Source organism: Gouania willdenowi, chromosome 20, assembly GCF_900634775.1.
Source record: "Gouania willdenowi chromosome 20, fGouWil2.1, whole genome shotgun sequence".
NCBI classification, from domain to species: Eukaryota; Metazoa; Chordata; class Actinopteri; order Blenniiformes; family Gobiesocidae; genus Gouania; species Gouania willdenowi.
The window spans coordinates 10,562,066-10,584,918 of NC_041063.1; the positions used below are offsets into that span (position 1 = coordinate 10,562,066).

The window sequence follows — 22,853 nt, forward strand, 5'->3', positions numbered from 1 at the left end:
TACTTTTTTTTTTACAAGGAATCAACATTGTAACAAGGTTAAAAGCTCAAAAAAGTTGATTTGCATGATATAGGATCTTTAATAGATTTCCTGCATGGGACATTCAATTCTAGGTCTCATTTGGTCTACTGGCTTGCATTTAGAAAACCTATTAGCAACTAACGTGAATCCTCTGCAAGAACAAGGAGAACATGCAAACGCCGCACAGACAATGTCCAGATCAGCACCCAGGGAGTTGAACCTTTGGTTTTATTTATTTATTTATTTATTTATTTATTTATTTATTTATTTATTTATTTATTTATTTATTTATCAGGAGCGATGCAATCAACATAGTTACAATTAAGATTTGCAGCGGATACGATGCATAAAGAGCTTCTACCTAGTGCTAATTTGCAGCTCATGTCCCTGGTCGGGCCTTTCTACACAATTTACAATAATAAAATACATTAATACACAACATTTGTATAAAACCTTTTCAATCACACACATACATATACATTCAAACAGACTCAGTGCTATTTACACTTTGGTTTGTTTTCAGCCAAGACTTAACCCTAGAAGTGAACATTTTAAAAGGGTAATGGGTACAAAATGGCAGACTGACCAAATGAAGTCTTGCTGTGAGAAGGAAAAGTATCTTCCTAATGAACATCCCAAGCATGCTGAACCACATCACATCATGCAGTTTCCTATTTTTGTGGTTTGTGGGTTATTCCTCTGCCACACACAACTTTTGTGAAAGGTTTCTATGGCAACAGGGAGCTGTGAAATTCCAGCTTTTAGATGGAGCAGTATTTCTTAACTGCGATATATTTTTAGCAACATCATCTATGAATCAGATTAAGCCCAAAATTTAGCACAAATATTGAGGCAAGTTAATCACAATGAATCTGGTCTCATCTGTCTAAACTATATACAGTATGTCCCTCTTTTGTGTCAGAAAAGCACACGCGTCAAGACGTTAAAATACATTATAAACTAAAGAACTGTTATTGTCTTATAGGTTTCTCCAGTGCAACATTCTCACTTCATCACCATACACTGTCCACACACATACACTCTTGCTTGAGACTGGTAAATACACAGATTTTTAAAAAAAAATGTACCAAAGATGTGTCAGTTGCTATTCACTTTTAAATGTTTTCTATTAATACAACACAATATCAGAAGAAATAAAAAAAACATATTCCCAAAAAGTAAGAGTGCTTGATAAAGTGTCTTAATCAACAATAGGAAAAGCCCAGATTTAAGAACCAAAAGTCACTATGTTTTTCAGCAGCCATGTTCTATGAGTATAGAAGAAGAGAGAAGGAACCAGAGAGAGAGAGAGAGAGAGAGAAAGGGAGAGTGTGTGGGGGCGGTGAGCCAATCATTCCAGTTCAAGAGTCTCTCTCTCTGCCCACAGAATCCCTTCACACGACAAACTCTGTGATGTCAGGAGATATGCTATAAAGAGTGAGCTGCACACATTATCTGGACAACACACAACAACTAAAACCGGTGAGTTTTTCCTCTAAACTAATGAAATCTCAGTGTTTGCCTGTAGAGAGATCAGCTTCTTCTAGAGGTAGGCTAGGCACTTGTATGGTAGTAGATGACTGGATACAGTAAATGGATCATTGCACTGTACATTACTCCTCGCTAAGGTCCTTTTACCATGACTAGGTTATCTAAAGATAAGGTAACTGGTTCTTTACTGTGAACAAGACGGAGACGCCAGAGACTTTTGAATCTATAATCTTTTAATGCTTTTAAGCTGTTTGCTGTTTCTCAGTGGGTTACTAGCTTTAAATATCCTGATTGACGCTCCTCCTGTCTGTGAAGAGGAAGGTTAAACATTGACTTTTTCAAAAAGACACATGGGTTGTTAGTTCATATGTTATAAGATTGCTTGAACAAACTGTGGTAATAAGACTGGAAACATGAGGGAATGGTTAAAACAAAACAGCTATTTGGTGTTACATTCTGCCCACTGACATGTGAAGTGATTAACACTAATTATACCATCATCATCATCATCATCATCATCAACATCATCATCATCATCATGGCATCTGTCAGTTCAGTGGGTGGATATCTTGGGCACCATGTGAGCATGTTGTCAAAGTTGATGTGTTAAATACAGGAAAGGGTTTGGGTGTGATGACTGGGTCATTACGTCTTCAAAATTACAGCTCTCGTGTTTGTATGTTGGATGCTGGGGACGTTCAATGCGAACATCCTTCATTTATTGGGGTGGCAGTAGGTTTGCCTAGATGCACTTTATTGTACATGACTCATAATTCAAATTGAAATACGCTGAAGATTAACATGAAATATAAATACAAATGCACATTTTCAAAAGTTCTTCTAGACAAGGATTTGACACATGAACTCTCCCATGCACCAGGCCTGGTTGACGGTGTGTGTCTGTGCACTCATAATCCCTGAGATTAAGGAAAGAGAAGCACAGATTAGAGGCCAAAGAAACCATGTCTGTGGGACCAGACAAGCAAAGGAGACTAAACTAACCAAGAGACAATGCAATTAAATGATGCCGGGCAATTACAGTCACACAAATGCAAACAAGGTACTTATGCAACAGTGTTTGTTATCTATCTATGGCATACACCATATTGAATTTAAAATATGTGATGAGGTATGGGACATAAAAGCCCCAGCAATGAGTAGCTCATGCTGAATGCAAAACTTTGATTTCACCAAGACTAAAGTGGCAGAGAAGTAAAAGTTTGTTGGTTTTCTGCATTTGGGGGAAAATGCCAGTTCTCAATAAATGAAATCATGGCTGAATAAATGGCGAAGAGCAAAACAGTCAGTGTTTGTTTTGGTCATTGAATTTTCCATTCAGAAAAGGAAGTCCAAAAACTAAAAAAAAAATTGGTAATTTGATTTTGGTTTTTAAAATGAAAAATTGAAATTGAAATTCAAGGCATGTTCCTTTATCAGAGTCAAGAAGGGATGAATAAAATGGGTTCATTTTCAATTTTTGTTTCTAAAACCAAAAATCAGAAATAAAAAAAATTAAGAAAACGCCTTTTTTTTCATTATAGTGAGACCAGAAATTGTTCTTATTAATAAATAATATTAAGAGCACATATATGAGGACGCTGCTGTTTTTCTTGCACCAAAATATATGAATTATCTCTATATTTTCCCTGCTGTTTAAAATGTCTTTGGAACTGTACTCCGAATTTTTTTTTTTAAATGGCTTGCCATCTGCAGAAATTGCTGCAAATGTGTCGCATCAAAGTGGGAGTGGAAGGGGTTTTTCAGCAAGACGTGAGGAGATTTTGCACAGAAAATGGTTTAATGGTTTAATGCAGTGGTTCTCAACTGGTCCCACCCTGGGACCCACATTTTGCCAAGGACATTAAATTGAAACCCACTTTTTTTTTTTTTTTTTTAGAATTCAGCCAACAAAATTAAGTTTTTCAAAAATAGCTGTTGAAAACACACATATATAATATTTTTTCCAACATAAATCTACATATTTTCCTGTGTAACATGCATTTCACAGCATGCCTATCAAAAGAACATTTTATTTCAAACTAAAATACAACATGAGAGACATTAAGCATTTATTTAATTTTGACCAGCTGTCCGCGACCTACCCAGTACAGGTCCGCGACCCACTTTTGGGTCCCGACCCACCAGTTGAGAATCACTGGTTTAATGCATTTAGGATAGATGTTGACATTTTTTTTTTTTTATCTAAATGTGCGATAATTAATATAGGTTAAACAAAGAAATAAAGTCCCCATAAAGCTCAAAGAAGTTCCTTATCTGCTTACATCTTAAAGCTGTGCATAAACAAGAACTACAATAAGAGCTTCAGTCTTACAGATTACTGCATTCATAAAATTACTTAAATCACTCTATTTTTCAGTGCTTTATCCATATTGTCTCTTATTTAATTTGGTTTTCCATCCGTCCATTTTCTGACCCGCTTGCTACTTTTTTCAGTGTTGGGGGGGTCAGCTGATGCTTATCTCCAGCTCTCAATCTCTTAGGCAAGGGTACAGCCTGGACAGGTTTCTTTTCCTATCCAATATATAATCTACACTTTATCTTGTCAGATTCTTCTACATTCAGACACATTGTTGTATACTGTACATATGTTTGCTTTGTTTACTGCCAGCATGCACTTAGAAATCCTTTATTCAAAACCTATAACAAAGGGCTACAGGGGTTGGTAGTTGTTCAAGAAAGTAATGAATGATTCTATTACTTTTACCACCCTCCTTAATGAATTAGAAACATAAATCTCGATATTGAACATTAAACAATACAGAGGGCTTTTTATTTCAAGCCAATATAATTTAACATGTACAAATGTTTGATTTAAAGACTTTATGATCCAGTTTTTGCCAAATTCTAAAAGAAATATGACACATTTCGACCAAAACCCTTCCCGATTACTAACCATGATCGCAGAGGATTGGCTGCTGTTGCTCTCCGGCCAAACGTGGTTGAAAAGCTGCTGTTTGACAGCATGTGTGGGTGTTGAGGGGGCTGAGCATCTACACATAGAAATATAAGCCTCTTCTCATTTACAACATTATATTTAGCAGAGTCCTGTGGTAGCATGACTGGCGTTAAATATTTTTCTCCTCTGTTGCAGTAGCCACATAAAAAAGAACACAAAATATATCATTACATGTATTGTGGATGCATTGCATGGGAGTGTTCTTTAATCACTATTATGTGATTGCAGCAGCTCATATGAAGAAATACAAATAAAATTGGTTCCAGGAACACTGTACATCAGTTAAACGCTCACATTGATGACAAATCAACTATTATCATATGAAAAAAAACTTTAGATTAGACAACGTTAATAACAAAATACCTTAAAATACAGTGTTATTTACTGTACACACTAAGCCAAACATGTACGGGCAAATTGAAGAATTTGTTCCATGCAGTTTATGAAAACCAGCATAACTTCTTTGAATTTAAAACAGGATATACTGTATATTTTATGCGCAATCATATACTACGAGGTAATAAAAACACAACATTTAAAGATTTCAATAATTTTATGATTATATTTAGCCACATCAGTAAAATGCTACATACAATTCAATAGTAGACATTTCAGGCAATGACACTACCGAGCATTGAAGAAAAAATGTGGCTGTGTTCAAAATGGCACACTGTATTATACACTACAAGCTCAATGAGTACAGTATGAACTGTCTACTATATACTATAAATATATGGTGACCGCTCCCACTGAACTATACTCCCAAGTTTCCCAAGATGCATTTTGAACCTACAACGACAAAAACCTGAAGCACACTGAGGCTAAATATCTAAATTACCGTATTTTACCCCTCTTTCCCATCATCCTCCCTTATGAGTAATCTCCCGTAAATATCCCGTGTTATAATGTAATAATAATTATTAGATAAATAAATACATTCCTATGTCTCTCCAAACTCCAAAATCCTAATTACTTGCTGAAGAACATGACAATAATGAATTCTGATATTTTTAATAATAGCCTGGCTAAAATCAATAGTTTTCAGAGCTTTACTCAGCATTGCAAACTTTTTTAATGAAAAATAGCATTTGCTGTTATTTACCTGGAACCTCTTATTTTATGGCTGATCTATTTCTACCAAAGGGAAAATAAGATCATCTCACCTTCTTTCTTTCTTTCTTTTTTTTTTTTTTAAGCATATCTTATTTGTGACAACTAGAATTCGATTACCATTGTTTTTTTTTGGCTGCTTTATCAATAACTATCCATCCATTTTTGTTTTACCCGCTTGCTCCTTTTTTTCAGATCTGCTGATGCCGATCTCCAGCTCTTAATGAACGTTAGGCTGGGAACACCCTGGACAGGGTGCCAGTCCATCACAGTATCCATAACTAGTCTGATCTAAACCACAGTAGCTCGCATTAGCACTCAAACAACCAGTTTAAAGGACTGTTTGATAGTATATCAGTATATCCAGTATATCAGATTTAAACACTTTATTCAGGCCAGACAATATTAGGCAAGATTCAACCATTTACCAAAATAGAACCAAATGTAACACAATCTTTTAATTACATCTGTTGCATCGCATTAAAAAAAGTTACATTTTAAAGGAAAAAAAAGATAAAGATGGAAAAATCATTTTTAACATATATAAACAGCCGCAGAACCAGTCTTCACTGGTTGGGTTTAGTGGAAATGGAGAAGAGAACAGAACAAGATGGAGAGAGAACATTAGAATATTGCTCTGGTATTTTAAGACACTGGGAACATCCAGTATACCAGCAGTCTGAGAGTGAAGTGCCCTGCTGGGAAAATGAGACTCTAACGGGTCTTTCAGATATACTACAGCGTCATCATTAAGAGCTAATTTTAGAGCGATATTTTCCTTCTGTTACATCTCTTGATGTGACAGTTAAAATCAACTGATAGTTAGAAAATTAGCAAATAGCTATAGATCCTGTACGCAAAGAAATACAATATTCTTACTCAATGCATGGTTTAATTTTTGAGCATCACTCTGGGCCCAGTAACTTTCTGAGTTTAGAGATATTAGCTGATAGAAGGCAGTCCTGCAGACTTACTTTACATGGGCATTAAAGGATATAAAAGCAGGTTTAATAATATAGCGTTTTTCTTGAGGAGAGTCAAATCATGTACAGAAACCATTATTTATTCACACCAGTCACTCCAGTGATGGTAAGCTACAATGTAACCACAGCTGCCCTGGGCCATACTGACAGAAGCGTGGCCACCACCAACATTCATGCACATTTCATACTCAGGTAACACTTTATTTTAGGGCACACCTATAAACCATTAATTACTTGCTTATTAGCATGTAAATTATTAACATATTGACTCTTAATTAGTCATTATTAAGTACTTATTAATGCCTTATTCTGCATGGCCTTATTATACAACCAATAAGCCATTAACTAAGAGTTTTCTCTCAATAACCTCAGAATTATTACTTATTAGTAGTAAATAAGGAAGTTGCTGTATATGAAGTATGATCTCAACATGCTAGGGTTAGTGTTAGGGTTAACATTAATCCTAATCCTAACCCTAACCCTAATCCTGTTTGGATTGCTAGACTGCCATTATGTGTATAATAAGATATTAATAAGAATAAGGTATTAATAAATACTTAATGATGACAAATTAAGAGCCAATATGTTACTAATGCTAATAAGCAACTAATATTAATGGTTAATAGGTGTTCCCTAAACTAAAGTGTTGTTACCAATGTGGGTAAAGTGCCTTGCCCAAGGATACAATGACAATGACTTGGATAGAGCGAGATTCAAACCCCCAACCCTCTGGTCATTGGACAATCCACTCCAACACTGAGCCACGGTCGCCCACACATATTATGTGATGATGAACATCTTGAACACAACAGACATCACTTCAGACCCTTTTTTAAATACTCATGATGTCTTCAAAGACCTGGACTCAAAGCTTTATCCAGGTGGCCTTAGATTTCAAAAGATCAAAGTACAAACAAAGGCAATAGGTAGAATGAGAAAATGAATAAATGACCAAACCCAATAATCAGTTTAAACATTGCTTTTGTTCAAATAAGACAACAGTGGGAGAAGATAGTTGAGGAATAGGTTTGCTCAGAGTTAGTCGTGTGTCCAGTGCACATACAGTAGCTCAAGAATGTGCAGCTTGGCTTGCATGTGCTCGCAAAACTGTCCGATACACCATTGGTGCTGTTTTTAGATATGAGCAGGCGTTCACCTGTGACAGGCACATGCACTAGTAGCGCATGTGACAAAACTTGAGAGAGTGTGAATATTCTTAGGGGAATGATCTATTGCCTGGGATGTCCTAACCATGGAGCACCGTGTCGACCTTGGGACTTGTGTTAATTCTGATGCATTAAGAGGTCTTGTTTCCTATGATTAGAACGCGTCAGCATTTCATAGAAAACAAAGACATAATGTGGTTTTGCTAAAACATTTCCCATATATATATATATATATATATATATATATATATATATATATATATATATATATATATTTATATTTATCCTATTTATCCTTTATTCTCTATCTAGCCTTTATTTATCCCTCATCCTTTATATTTATCATTATTACTATTATTGTTGCTGGGTTGTTCTTTGTTTTTTTATTATTTTTTTTCGTTGTTTGTTTTGTGAACCAACCACCAAGACAAATTCCTTGTACTGTCCTTAAAACTGTACATGGCCATTAAAGCATTTCTGATTCTGATTCTGATTCTGAAGTGACCACTTTATGAATACTATGCTAAGTCAGTAAATGCTAAGCAAGCTAACAAACTATTTGGAAGTGGATTGAAGCATCAACTTAGATCTGTGAGGAAAAAAACCAGAGATAACCATAAATTACCTTATAATTAATAATCTCTTCTTGATGTATCTACATTAAGTAATGTGACACATTCCTGAAAGCACACTGTATTCAGTGCTATTGAGTAGAGCAAAAACAGACCTTACAGTACATACTGTAACTGAATGAGGCAGAACATAGAATAAAAAATACTATAATGTGTGAACTTTTGGTTATGGATCTACAACTAAATTACCTGGTATTGTGTGGTTGAGAAGTAGATATTTTGCTATTCAACATGAAAGAGGTGGTAATAATTTTGGTTTTGAAATGCAAATGAAAAGAAATATTCAAACAATAATTGTAAAGGTTTTTATGGAGAAAGAAAGATGACTCTGTGAATGATGGAAGTCAGTGATTTGTCTCTCAAAAGGATCTTTTATATATTTTTTGTTGTGACAGAGACACTTTCTTTCAAAACCAAAAACATATAATCAATCAGTTGAAAAAAATGCAACCTGTGTTTGAAACCTGAGGAATAGAAATGTGGGCGACCCTTTTTCTCTTTATCCGAGTACTATATTTGATTTAGTATTGGTAGATTTTTGTTAGTTTTTGCTATAATTTGAATCAGCAGTCTCCGAATCATCATTTATTAGTTTTGAACCAGGTTTTATGGTCTCTTTGGAAACCCTCAGCGGATACTTTCTAGCATGACTTACTGTCATGGAATCCAACACAGCCGTGCTACATTCCCTGCGCTCACAGCTGCATGTTATCCCTCCGTCATAAACCAGCAACATACTGTACATCTCCATCCCTGTCAAAGCTGAATTTCACAAGCCTATGTTATGTAAAATAATTATAACAGTTAGGAAAAAGAGACAATGCTAGAAAGTTAATGTCGGGTACAAAAACATTATTTTATAAAAAAAAAAAAAACACTGTTACAGTGATCTGAATCAAAGAATGGTAAATGGACTAGGTTTATACACAAAAAAAGGACTGTTCAGAACAACTTAAGAATGTTTGACCAGAGACACATGTAAACCCATGTAAATTTTCGATGTACAAAACAGGGGACAGGACCTGAATAAGCAAATTGCTTCTCTCGTCTCCTTTTTCGGCATGTACAAAAAAAAAAATGAATGTAACCAAGTGAATGTAACCATGTCGGAAATAAACTGAATAAATAAATAAATTAAAAAAAAATATATAGTGCTTTTATTACCATATATTCCCCAAAATGCTTTATAATATCAGCTCAGTCCCACATTAACACTCACATACCAGTGGAAGAGCGCTGTCATGCCATAGACACAGACGGGTATAGCCTTGGAATCAAACCCCAACCTTTCCATTGGTAGAAATCCCTCCACCACCAGATTGACGGTTAAAATCATTGCAATGTTAGTCTTTCATGAACATAACTGAATATGTGGAAATTAAAATAGAAGTCATGTGATAATGTCAAATGTATATCACTGATGCAAATTCCATTCAACCCCATTCTGAAGATTTCATAATGCGTCAGAACTTTGAGGCTGATTTACTTCGATTTCAAATAAAGGGTGCTAAATCTCTTGTATGGTTGAATACTTTGTATTTGCTATTTCGTTATCTGCTGTGGGAAGATCGCAGCACAAATTGGTGCACGTGCAGACGTGGTTCAGACCGTCCAATTGCAATGAGCCTTTTGTGCATGTGTTCAACATGGAGAATGTAAAGCAGAAACTTGCACAGACTCATATGAGTTATTTTAAATGATTCCTCAGGTCAATATACAGCACTTGACAATATCAATGCTCCAAGCGGGGCTTCCCTCTTGAAATACAGACTATGTAAGTTTGGAGGAGACGGACCATCTTTGGCCAGGTCATGTGACCTGGAGAATGCCTGGAGAACGTTTTGCTTCACAGCAGTCGCGTGACCACAGGCTCGGATATATGTAGTTCCCACAAGATGCCACAACATACGGGCATTTCCTGACCCGGCACCATTGCTGTGGACAGCTGAAACACGTAAATAGGGTAGTTTCGTGTTTAGTTAATGGTGTACTAATCGCCGCGATAGTTCAGTTAAACATGAATTCTTTAGTAAGGGAAGTCGGCAAGTCAGATCCGCCAGCCCCGCTTTGCACCCCAGCCCATAGAGCCAATCCTTATCCCGAAGTTACAGGTCAACTACTGACGAAGGGAGGCTGGTCCGACTGACTGTCTGTGGATTTTTGCGACAGTGCTGCGGCGCTTGTGGCCATTAGGGGCACTTGTTACCGGTCTAGCGCCTCTAGTGGCCAAAAGTTACACTCTCAGCTTTTATAAGAGGGGTGGGGCCAACAGTGAAAGTTGAAGAGGTAGGGGAATCTAAAGAATCTGTTTCAGCCAATAGCTAAATAAAATTGTAATAGCCGGCGTTCAGCCCTTAGTTGCCAGAAACTCTGACATTTTACATCTAAATATTCAGCAGAAAAAAGTGGGTTTGGGGTTTAGTTAAGGGAGTGGTGGCCTAGTGGTTAAGGGAGCAGGCTTGTAATCGGAGGGTCACCGGTTTGAATCTCAATGTTAAGCAAGTCCCTTAATCCCCAACTGCTCTGCTCCTCAGGGATGGGTCAAATGCAGAGAACAAATTCCATATATGTGTAAACACGTATATGACGATAAATAAAGGCGAAAGCCCTTGATTACTCTTTAAAATACTTGTGGCAAATCAACATAGATATTTAGCCTCAGTTTGCTTCAGGTTTTTGTCGAAATGTATCTTGGGAGTATATCGCATACAGTATATACACTCATGTATAAACTTTAAAAGGAAGATACCAAATCTACCACAATTGGAACTTAATTTATTTTCCACAAAGGCATCTGTATAAAATAAAAGGTTTGTCAAAATGTTCGATTCTTAAAAACAAAAATAAAAAAACTACACCAAAGAATTCAATTAAAAATAAAAAAAACCTTCTCAGGCTCTATTTATAGCTACATTTATGAACTCTAAAACTGAGAAAATAACCAGCATTCAATGCTGTTTTGGCACCGTGCATTATGTTTAATAAAATAAATAAATAATAATAATTTACTCCGAAACGGTTGGGTGTAGAAAAGTAACAAATTGCTTTACTTCTTTTAAAACATACTTAAGTACAAGTAAAATTACGATTAGAAAAGTGCTCAAAAAAGTACAAGTACCCATAAAAGCAACTCAATTACAGTAACGTGAGTATTTGTAAGCCATTACTTTCACCTCTGCCACACACACTTCTTTGGCCGACCTGTGGGGGCAGCAACATAACCTCTACTGCTTCTAGTCTCGTTGATGCAGAAAAACAATGAAGGGTAGAGACCGACATGTTGGAATCTAAATAAACATTATTTATGCAAACACGTGTGAGACACCAGATAGGCCAACATTTGCCACTATACCACAGGTGGAATTACTGTGCCACCTGCTAACACCTGCTAATACTGAACCGAAGGGTTGGGGGTTCAAATCCCGCTCTAACCGAGTCATTGTCTTCCTCTCCTTTACCCACATTACCTTGTATGAGTGAGTATGAATTGCGCATGAATGTTGGTGGTGGTCAGTAGGCGCGAAATGGCAGCCACACCTCTGTCAGTCTGTCCTAGGGCAGCTGTGGCTACGTTGTAGCTTACCACCACCGGTATGACTGTGTGAGTGACTGGTGTGAATGAATAATGCCTTTGCGTCTCCTTGAAGAAAACGCTATATAAATCCAAGCCATTATTATTATTATTATTATGTTTCAAAAACTGCTTGTGCAGGTGAAAATTAGCACCTGTCTACAATCTGCACAGGACCCTGCCTCCGATATATTGCACTGTTCAACCTGGAGCAAAAGAGTTTTTTCTACCTTTGGAGGAAAGTAATGCAAGGTGCACCGTGCGTCCTCCTACTCGCATGCACGGCAAGAACCTCACATATATATCACAGATAATTTGACCACACAGGCTGCGTTTTCTGCTGCCGGAAATTACATCCATAAACTACACTTATTTGGGAGAAAAGATAGATAGGCTGAAATTATTTACTGCCTTGTACTTGCTGAGTCATCCCCTGAGTTCACATTGCAGTGTTTTCTTTCTGCTCTGCAGGCTACCATGGAGGAGGCTGATTTGCTGAAAGAGAGGCTCCAGGCAATCACAGTAAGAAGCAGTCTATAGTTCACTATAGACACAAACATATTGATTTAGCTATATAGTAGAGAGGCTTAAGTAAAGTCACTGTAAATGTTTAGACTCCACAGAATGCCAGAAGTATGCATATTATCACCATTTACATCAACCTATCAAAGGCACGGGGTTAAGATAGCTCATAAACATTTCATTTTAGTAGTTAAATTCAACATTTGAATTAGTGTTGAACTTGTTCCCTGTGTTATTTAAAAATGGGGATTTCGTGAGTTTTGTTTAATTTTCATTGAATACATTGTGTCTGGTGAGAGATCCTCCATTCATGTGTTACTTAATATAGATCCTAACGAACATAGGCAAGGTTTTAAATGGTGATTCCATCATATTAATTAAGGATTTGATATTATAAAATGGACAAAATCCCAACCCCATAAAAAAAAAATGACCAAAATCCCACCTTCATGTATAAATCTAACATAAACATTCATACTATGGTTAGGGTTAGAGTTAAACAGACTTAAACAGAAAGATACAGGCAACAGGACATTATCCCAAAGCATTTTTTGCAGATTAACTTTTGAACTTTTATGATGTATCCTAAACCCAAGAAGTGAGTATCATATATGCATATGTACAGTTAGGGGCAATGCTACTTCCTCCCTTGATTTGACAAGATTACATTTTTATTTAGCAGATACTATAACCCAAAGTGACTTACAACACAGTTGTAACATCAGTTAAAGGGTACCTGTAGTGAAAATATGTATTACAAAAAATGTGTTTAATGTTTTACTAATAAACTACATATGTGCACCTTTTTATTAAAAAAAAAAAAAAAACATTAAAAGGACTTTATAGAACATTTTTATACCATATACCAGTGATTCTCAACTGGTGGGTTGGGACCCAAAAGTAGTTCGCGGATCCGTACTGGGTGGGTTGCGGACAGCTGGTCAAAAACAAGTAAATAGGATTTGTCTTTTATTTTCGAAGAAACTTTTCTTTTGATAGGCATGCTGTGAAATGCATGTTGCACAGGAAAAAGATTATATACGTGTGCTTTCAACAGCTATTTTTGAAAAACTAAATTTGGTTGGGTGAATTCTAAAAAAAACTTATACCACCTAACTACTCATCCGTGGCTCGTTTCTGCTGGTAACAATAGCTCTGTCCGTTAGGCTAATTCTGATGCTCAGTTGGTGCAGGGACGCATAGAAGAAGCAGGTAGTTGCTGAGAAAGGTGATATTTAATCCTCTCTTAACAAACATCCTGGATGCTGCACTGTTATCGCCAAAGTAGAGGTTACACAGGGCTACTTGGCGCCAAGAGAGAACAGAAAAACTACATTTCCCTCATTGTAAACAGACCGATTACGCCTCTACCTCCCACAATGCACCATTGATTTAAAGTGACAGGCCGGGCCGATCAACGAAAGTGCGTCATGTTCCATTCAAAATGGTGGGAAGTCCTTTAAATGTGTGTGTTTGTTTTTTTGGTTTTTTTAATAAAAAGGTGCACATATTTTGTTTATTGGTAATACATTAAACACATGTTTTGTTCTATACATAGTCACTACAGGCAATATTTAGGGTTAAGGCTCAACATCCCACAACTAGGGTCGGGACAATGCGCCGACGTAATCGATAACGTTGATGCAAAAAATCCGTTGATGCAAAATATGCACGCCGATGCGTCGTCCGACCAAAACAAAGATGGCGGCGACGGAGAATAACTGACGCGAGTGGCTCCTCCGAGTTTCAGAAGTGCAGTGAAGGCACGCACTCGTTCGTCGAAGGCAGCTGTTCCCCGTAGCCCTCGTCCTTTATCTCGGGTGTGACTGGAGGGCACCGCGTCAACGCGACAAGGAGGAAACACCCGCCGTGGCAGCAGCGGCAGCAGCAACACACGCACACATACACCCACGCACACACACCTTAAGGTAAAAGGAAAGTTTATTTTTTGTTGGAAAAGCACTTTCTGTATTAGCATTTGGAATTTTGAGTTTAGGAAAATGGTGAGTGGCAGAGTGTATTACTTTAAGTTTTCATATTTTCATATGAATGAAGAATTAAAAGTTCAGGAAGGACACCATGACAGGCTGCTGGCTCCCACTGCTTTTTTATTGAACGCTAACCTCTGACTGAATGCATTATTTTAAATTCTTACTTGAACTTTATTTTGGAATTTTGAGTTAAAGAGCAATAAACATATATTGCAATGTCAGGGAATTCATGTTTTTTTTTTTTTTTTTTTTACATGTAAATCAACATGTACAAATAACTTTTAGTCAATTAACGAAGAGATAATTGATAATCGAATTAAGTCGAATCAAATCTTACTAAAAAAATTAATTGTTAGATTAATTGATGCATCGAAAAAATAATTGCTAGAATAATCGTTTAAAAAATAATGGTATATCCCAGCCCTACCCACAACCATGGCTCAGGTTGGATTCAAACCGATAGCTCTCTTCCTTAACCATTACACCACCACCACTCTTGATGAATATGAACCTATGAAAATTGATCATCTCTAAACCAGTCTGAGTAAAACAATGGGTTACAGTACTGTTTACTCATTAAAAAAAATAATAAAAAGGGTATATTTTGTCTATTTTTAGGGTTATCGTCATTGGGATTTTGTCATGGATTCCCAATTAGTCGCCCTGGGCCAGAGTTTGGTTCATATCATTTTGCAACAAAAACAAAAACAGACAATAAAAAGACTTTACAATAGGTTTGTTAATTATACAACATAATAATACAAGAATTACAACATTCTGTCAGAAAGGGGGACAAACATTTTATATGTGTATTTATTTATCTATTTTATTTTACATGTGTATTTTTTTCACATTTTTTAATTATTTATATTTAGGATCCAGTTCCTCTTCTCTTGTTTCTTTCTCTGAATAATAAGCAATATGGCCTTTTTAAATTTGGCATTGGTTTGTGGTTTGATCATCACTGTGTCTGTGAACTTGTTTTCACGGGCTTTACAAAGTCAGCCGCACGCTGAGACAGAACTAAAAATACTTGCAGGCATCATAAGGGAGATCCCCTTTCACAGGGGCTTTGTGCCACCCTGATCCCGCACCCAAAAGCCAATAATAGCCAGCCGTGACCCACCCTGTAGTGCTTCTTCCGGGAACACAGACAATGAGTCTCATTAAGGAGTATTGATGACCTAAATCATTACGAGAACCCTTAAATCAATCTTTTGTTTATTGGGATTCAATCTGTCGTCATCTCTGCTTTTCATGGCTGATAGTCCACTCGTCAAACTGCATTTCCGATTATGTCTGCACGAGAAGAGAACAGGTGCAATAGTTTCCACGTTGCAAAAACACTCACATGATGTAACAGTGTTGGGTTTGCCCTTGCAGGACAAGAGGAAAATACAGGAGGACATCGCTAAGAAAAGAAGAGAGGTTGAAGAAGAGAAATTAAAGCTGCAGTACATAAAGGTACTTTTCACCTGAATAAAAACACCCCAGCACAAACCAGTGCTTCATTGTTTCATGCTGTATTTAATGAAGAGCAGTGGGAATACTTGCTGTTAGAAATCCTTGAAACTAACAAAAAAAAAAAGACATACTCTTCAATATAAAAAGTTGTTGCTGTAACATTTCATTGCATTTATTTATTTAGCCCACATAAAAAAACCAAACATTTAAGGTGCAAGGACTGAGCGAAGGGGCTTGCACAAGAGCTCCTCCCCTTTCAATAAACACAAACAATGAAGGCTACTAGACACTTAGAAGATCACGAGGGGGAAAAAATGCACAATACATCTTTGATATAAGTGGAAACAAATATTTAAACAGACTTCACAAATATTAATAGCAAAAAACAAATGGAAATATTGAACAAATTATTAATTGAAGATCAAAAAGGAAACACAAGAAGTAACACTTCTTTACTTATCTGTTTATTAAATGCTTGTTGTACACTATTATTGTAGACTAAGTTAATATGAGATCATTTATCACAATCATAAAAAAAATCTGTTTTTTTCATATCTAAACCAGTGTTTTCTCAAATGGGGGTACGTGATGGCACTACAGGGGCACTTGAGAGAGAAAATGGACAATTAGCAAATGAAAGCATTAAAAATATGGTGTTTTATAATGTTTATTTTTAGTTTAAAATGATAATCATGATAATGATGATGGAAATTATCTTGATTAGAACATGACCTGAACTGAAAATACAAGAGTCAGTGTTGGTCCCACACCAGGCGAGAGATGACCTAAAATGATAGGATCTATAGAAATAAATATATTCATAAAACACTAAATACTGTTTCATTCCACTTTTCGCTTCTTTTTTTTTTTTTTTTTACAAAATGAGATTCTTTAAAATGTGTGTTAACGCATTCATTCCATCATTAGGCTCGATAGTCGTTTTTTCACAGTATTCGGAACAAAACGTTCTTGGATTCAGAAGTAAAAGAAAGTGGGTTCGAGAACCATTTTGACGATAATGAGTTTTTTTTTTTTTCTGGTTTACTGGATCACTTTTATGTAAAACTTTTTGCAGTTTTTTTTTTTCTCCATTGTCATAAAAAGATGCATATGCATTGTAACTATACTAAGGGGTATTAGTTCCAACACACCCTTGTTGAATGTGGTACTTTACAGAAGAAAGCCCTGAGGGACCAATGGCTGATGGACGGTGTGTGTCAGCAGTCGGAGGAGGAACAGGAGATCTTAAGGCTTCAAGCAGAGGACGAACAACAGCAGAGTGATCAGCTCCAGAGCAATATTTTAAGGTGCCCTTAAAAAACCCTCAAATAACCTTGTCTATACCTTTAATTCCTTTTATTTTATTAAGATTGAATCATTACTGATGTCAATACGGAGTAAACCATTTGATTAAAGAAACAAAGAAATTAACAACAAGAGTACTATAATCGAACCTTATTCTTGATTTATTATGTTAAAAAGTGTTTTGTTGTAAATAAAGTATTGTTTTTACATTATGAAATTGCATATTATATATGTTTTTATATATAAATATCTAATTATTAGTATTAATATCGATTGAAAATATTTATTCAATGCTATTAGTGTTTTTTTTTTTAGTAGCATAATTTGTGGTACACTTTTAGGCTTGGTTTATAATCAATTATTGTGGTTTTCATTACAGTTACAATATTTTTCAAATTATTATATTCATAATAATAATAATAATACATTTTATCTAGTTCAATTTTGTTCTGTATTGGTAAATGTTAAGATTGTCAGATTTGTTATTGAGAAAGATGAGAACTGAGTGGCAGTTGTGTGCCATTCTTTTTCATTTATTTTATTTTGTTATGGCTGTTTCTCATCTGTTCCTTCTACAGCAAAGTGTGCATGCTGTGCTTATAGCGGGCAAAAATCGCAAGGTGTTTTTTTTTTTCTTTTTTATTGTGTATTTTTACGAGATTTTTATGAATATCACAAGTTATTAAGGTAGCTTTATTTGCACACATCCACAGAGGTGGGGGTCTCCTCTCCACTGGTGTGATGCTGACGGTGGCATATCTGCAGACAATAATGAGTTTGTTTTCTAAAATGTTTTTTAGACCAATTAGGTGAAATTGAATAATAGTGTGCTGCGGCACAGTGGTTGGAAAAACCCTGAACTGTGTTACATATGTGCTAACTTTAGTCACATCATCCCACTGCTACCCTACGTTGATATGATTTCTGCACAGGTTTCAACAAAACGTCTCTCCAATATTCTCATAAGTCAGGGAATTTCAATTATTCGCCAATATTATTTACAGTAACTCCATGTTTTTATTTTCCAGTGAGAGGAATGTGTATTGTCTCACTCACATACAGCTTGAATACGGCGTAAAAACCTTGAATATAAGACTTGAATTTATTGCATTATATTTAGCATATTCTTAAAAACAAGATAATAACAGCCAAAGCCTATCATTCAGTAACGCTGCTTCTTTCAACAACAGGATAGAGAAGGACATCGAAGCCTTGGAAACTCAAGAACTCAGCATCTCAGCCAACGAAGAAGTAATTCTGAAGCGTCTGAAAGAGGTTGAGAGAACAGCAGAGGACATCATCAAGGTACGCACAAAGCACCAAGTGTGACTCACTGGCTCTTTGGCTGCTGCATGGCATTTAGGAAGTGTTACAAAATGGAAAAGGGACATTTAGAACACACGTTGGGTGTCAAACGGTGCTATTTTGGCAGGACTTAAGGCAGCTTTATGCTGCACTCTGCCTTCAGCGCTTGCGCGCTCAAATTAGCTCTTTGCTCTTTACACTTTTGCAATCAAGTCACTAAAAATTAGGCATAGTGTAGAGCAGGGGTCACCAACACGGTGGCCTTCATGGACCATGTGAGTAGCCCTCAGGAGCTCTAGTCACCATAATGAGCTCCAAATAAAATCTGGTTTACGTTCCAGGATTCAAATTCACAAAGATAAATACATATAAGAAATGTACTCAGCTCAACTTTATCTATAGAGCCCTTTAAGAATCAGAATCAGAATCAGAAATGTTTTAATGGCCAAGTACAGTTTTCTAGGACAGTACAAGGAATTTGACTTGGTAGTCGGTGCGCGAAACAAGGAATTAAAATGGGTTTTGAGAGCAGTTGTAGTTCGTACTTAGTAAAGCTACATACTGCCGGTAAGGTTTTGGTATTAAATCAACAATCTTTAAATGTTTATTGTCATTGAAACATTGTAACAAACAAGTTTGGCCGATCCGGTCTATGGTCAGTTATAAATAGTATGATATATATAAAATAGAAAGTGTCTATTTGTACGGTTGCTGTACGGACACCCTCCGGTGCTATTGGTACGTTTACCAAAGGTCAAGTACGTAGCGTCTTAGAATTAGGGTTAAGGTTAGGTTTAGGTTATAACCCTATATTGCAACAATTTTAAGGGTGAGGGTTAGGTTATAACCCAATATCACAACAATGTTTAGGGTTTGGTTTAGGTTCAGGTTTAGGTTATAACCCTATATCACAACAATTTTTAGGGTTAGGGTTACAGTTAGGTTTAGTCTTAGTCACGTGACCTAAACTGGCCAATGAGGGGAGCTGCGTACGGATAGATTGTCGGTATATTGATACGTCAACCGTACGGATAGCCACTGCCTATAAGACATATGAAGAAGAAAAAAAATAAACGCAAGGTGTATTTTCTATAAAATGCAACAAAAATGAAGCAATTGCACAAATTGAAACCTCAACATTTCCTACCTTTAATATGCAAAGGTTTCATTTATTTAGACGATTGTTTTTCAGGAAATTTTACTTTGATCTCCTGACATGTTTTGACTGTCAACTCCCAGTCCTCTACAGAGGCATCTGCTGATATGCTTTCATGTGAAAAACAGTTGTCTGAATAAACGAAGCCTTAACATATCATTCAAAAAGACGACAAAAGGAACTTGCTGGAATTATTTCCTACCTTTTCAAGTTACTGCTCGTCTTCCTCATAATATAACCCTCTAATTAAAGTGTAACAGTAAAAATATAGTATTTAACAAGTGCTTTTCAAACTGGTAGCCCTGTGGACTAGACAGCACCAATGAAGTATCTCATAGTGTTAGAAAGGTTGGTGACCCCTGATGTAGAGATTTCTAGCCAAAGCAATGAGGTTTATTAGATTTACCACATACTGTAGCACATAATCCATTTTACTGTCATAGCACAATCTCACAGGGAAACGTCGCCCTATCACAAAAACAATAGCTGTACTTTTTGTGCGTACCACCAAATAACGTCCGCATTTTTTCATGCTGTGAAACACAATTTTCAAATTTAATGTGTTTCGATTGGAAGTTGTTTTATGAAATGCAACAGTTATGGTTAAGATGATAACGTCCATTAGAAAGCATTGCATTTTGTGATGCGCAGCATGAAAACAAAAAAAAAAGTATGTTATGCACCACGAAAAGATTTTGTGCTGCTCAGCACAATAAAGAATATTGTGCCCTGCAGAATGGAGAACCTTGAATATTTATTTATTTTTTTTCATTTAATTTATACTGTTTTATTTTGAACAAATTGCAAATGCAATAATACAAGAAACATATATTACAATAAACAAAAGGTTTGATGCAGATGGCTTCCCTCCAGAATTATATACATATATATATATATATATATATATATATATATATATATATATATATATATATACAGTATATATATATATATATATATATATATATATATATATATATATATATATATATATATATATATATATATATATATACTGTATATATATATATATATATTTTTTTTTTTTTGTGTTCGACAGAGAGTGGGTGGAAGTATAAATGTATTAGTCCCACCCCTTTTCCTACATTACAGTAACAAATAATCTATTTTTCAGCATCCTGTTTTCTAACCATTTCTGCTATTAATAATTAAATTTTGTCTCATCTTTATCTAATTTTGATTACAATACACACAAAAAAAGACATTATCCACTGTCATACAACTTAAAGATACTTTCTTTATTTCCTTTTAAATTGCTTGATATTTGTAGACTGTTTAATTTCCATTGGGAAACTGTTCCAGAATCTTCTTCCACATACTAAACACAGATTTCAGATAGTGTACGGTATCTCATCGGGAAAAAATGAGTGACCAATGAAAAGAAATCAGTTTTATTTACTGTTTTATGAACTAAAAGCCTGTCTGATGTAGTTGAAATCCTCCTGTTACTTTGATGCATGAGCAGTTGCTTATTTCGTGGATTTGTCAGCGCAAACAAACTCAATTTAGGCTGAAAAAAAACAAAAAAAAAACAATCAAACCTACTGTTTGAGATGATGAACATATCTTATAGTGGTAGCAAATGTGCTGATTTGTTGTGTTCTTATATGTTCCTGTAGGAAAACAGTTTGGTCATCTTTTTGCTTCTTGGTTGTTTGCTTTCAGTGCAGATTATAGGGAAATCTGCATGCTGACAAAATGTCTGATATTGTACAATCCAGCTGAATTGCTCCTCGATTGATTTTAAATCAGGCACACATGCACGTCCCTCAGGAGTCTATCTTTTAGGTTTTAATCTTCTCCTGCAGCTCACTGATTTCCACAGCCACAGCACTTTGTATGATTTAAAGAAAGAAAAGAAAAGAAAACATTACCACAAAACATACTGCAGCCTCTGTGGGCTCACTAGCACCACCTACTGGCATTGATTTACTCTGCCTGTTAACACGTTAAAGGCACTGACTAAGTCATTCTACAGTAAGTCATAATTGCAATATCACATTTTTGGAGCAAAGGAAATAAACTGGACGCGATCAATCTGGAGATGGACGACTGTTTTCACAGCAGGGGCCACAAACATATGATTCCCTTATCCAAGGGCAACATTATTAACATGCATATCTGCATTTAGAATAACACCCAGTCTGAGCATTAAATTAGGAAAGGCTTTTGTGTATTTAAGTTGTTGTTTTGTATATTATTTTTAATTTTGTGTGTATTTGTTTTGTTTTTCTGTCTCCATTTGGAGGTTTTTTTTTTGGTTTTTTTGTAATTTTGTATGTTTTTGGAGTCATTTTGTACATTTACTTTGGAGGGACAATAAATGAACCTATGCTATTGCTTTCTAACAAAATGCACTGAGTCCAGACTGTGAGGTTGTTTGGTTTGGGTCGTAGAACGCTCACTCTTTAATGACTATAACATGCATGATCCTCTTTCTGGTCACATTCTGCGTTAATATTTCAGAAGTGAGTCAGTTGTGATGCATCGCTGCTGGCTAACACCACGTGTGCTGCTGTGTCCTCAACATCCTAAAACTCTGGCATCAGATTAATTTGTCTTCATATTTAGGAGCTGAAAGTGGCAGCCCAATCAGGTAAGCTTATTTTTTTTTACCTTTTGCTTTCTGTATCATGTTTTAATACCCAGAGTGTTCAGTAGAACAACGACTATACTAACGTGGCATCTAGGCAAGTATTAGGCATAATATAACCCTAATGATGATTCAAGATATAGTTTTATGTCATCACGTTCAACATGTTTGACTTTTAACTCTTAACCAGTAATAACTGACTGCTTGTTGTTGTGTTTACATTACCTATTGTAATCTTCTAATCTACTAATATTATGTTTCTAATACTTCAAGCCATTATTCCAAGATTCTAAATGATTTCAGGGGAGTCTTGGGCACATTTGTGCACCCATTCTTGTATGTGCCTTAGACATTAGTAAAGCAAACTTTCTGGTCGAATGTTGATCTTATAGGAAAAACTCTAACCTAGCAAGAGCCAGATTGATGTGTAGCCCCTCCCTGTAACTCGAGTTCTCCACATCGATCTGGGTCTGTGTCTGGAGAATCCTTTCGGAACCATGGAGGGACATGAACAGAATGCTTGAAGCTGATTGGGCGAAGCGCCT

General features: G+C 36.0%; 1 protein-coding gene across 2 annotated transcripts in view; it reads left to right on the forward strand.

Annotated features, from left to right (window-relative positions):
- Positions 1-1,350: 1,350 nt before the first annotated feature.
- The window catches only part of palmdb (palmdelphin b), a 44,077-nt gene continuing 22,574 nt past the window's right edge, over positions 1,351-22,853 (forward strand). The window contains exons 1-6 of one of the 2 annotated variants that reach the window (XM_028434411.1): positions 1,351-1,503; positions 12,423-12,473; positions 15,848-15,928; positions 17,105-17,235; positions 18,424-18,538; positions 22,287-22,311. In XM_028434411.1, coding sequence (XP_028290212.1) covers positions 12,429-12,473; positions 15,848-15,928; positions 17,105-17,235; positions 18,424-18,538; positions 22,287-22,311 — 397 coding nt within the window. In that variant the 5' untranslated portion in view covers positions 1,351-1,503; positions 12,423-12,428. The remainder of the gene's footprint in view (positions 1,504-12,422; positions 12,474-15,847; positions 15,929-17,104; positions 17,236-18,423; positions 18,539-22,286; positions 22,312-22,853) is intronic. The other variant, XM_028434409.1, reaches the window with a different exon arrangement.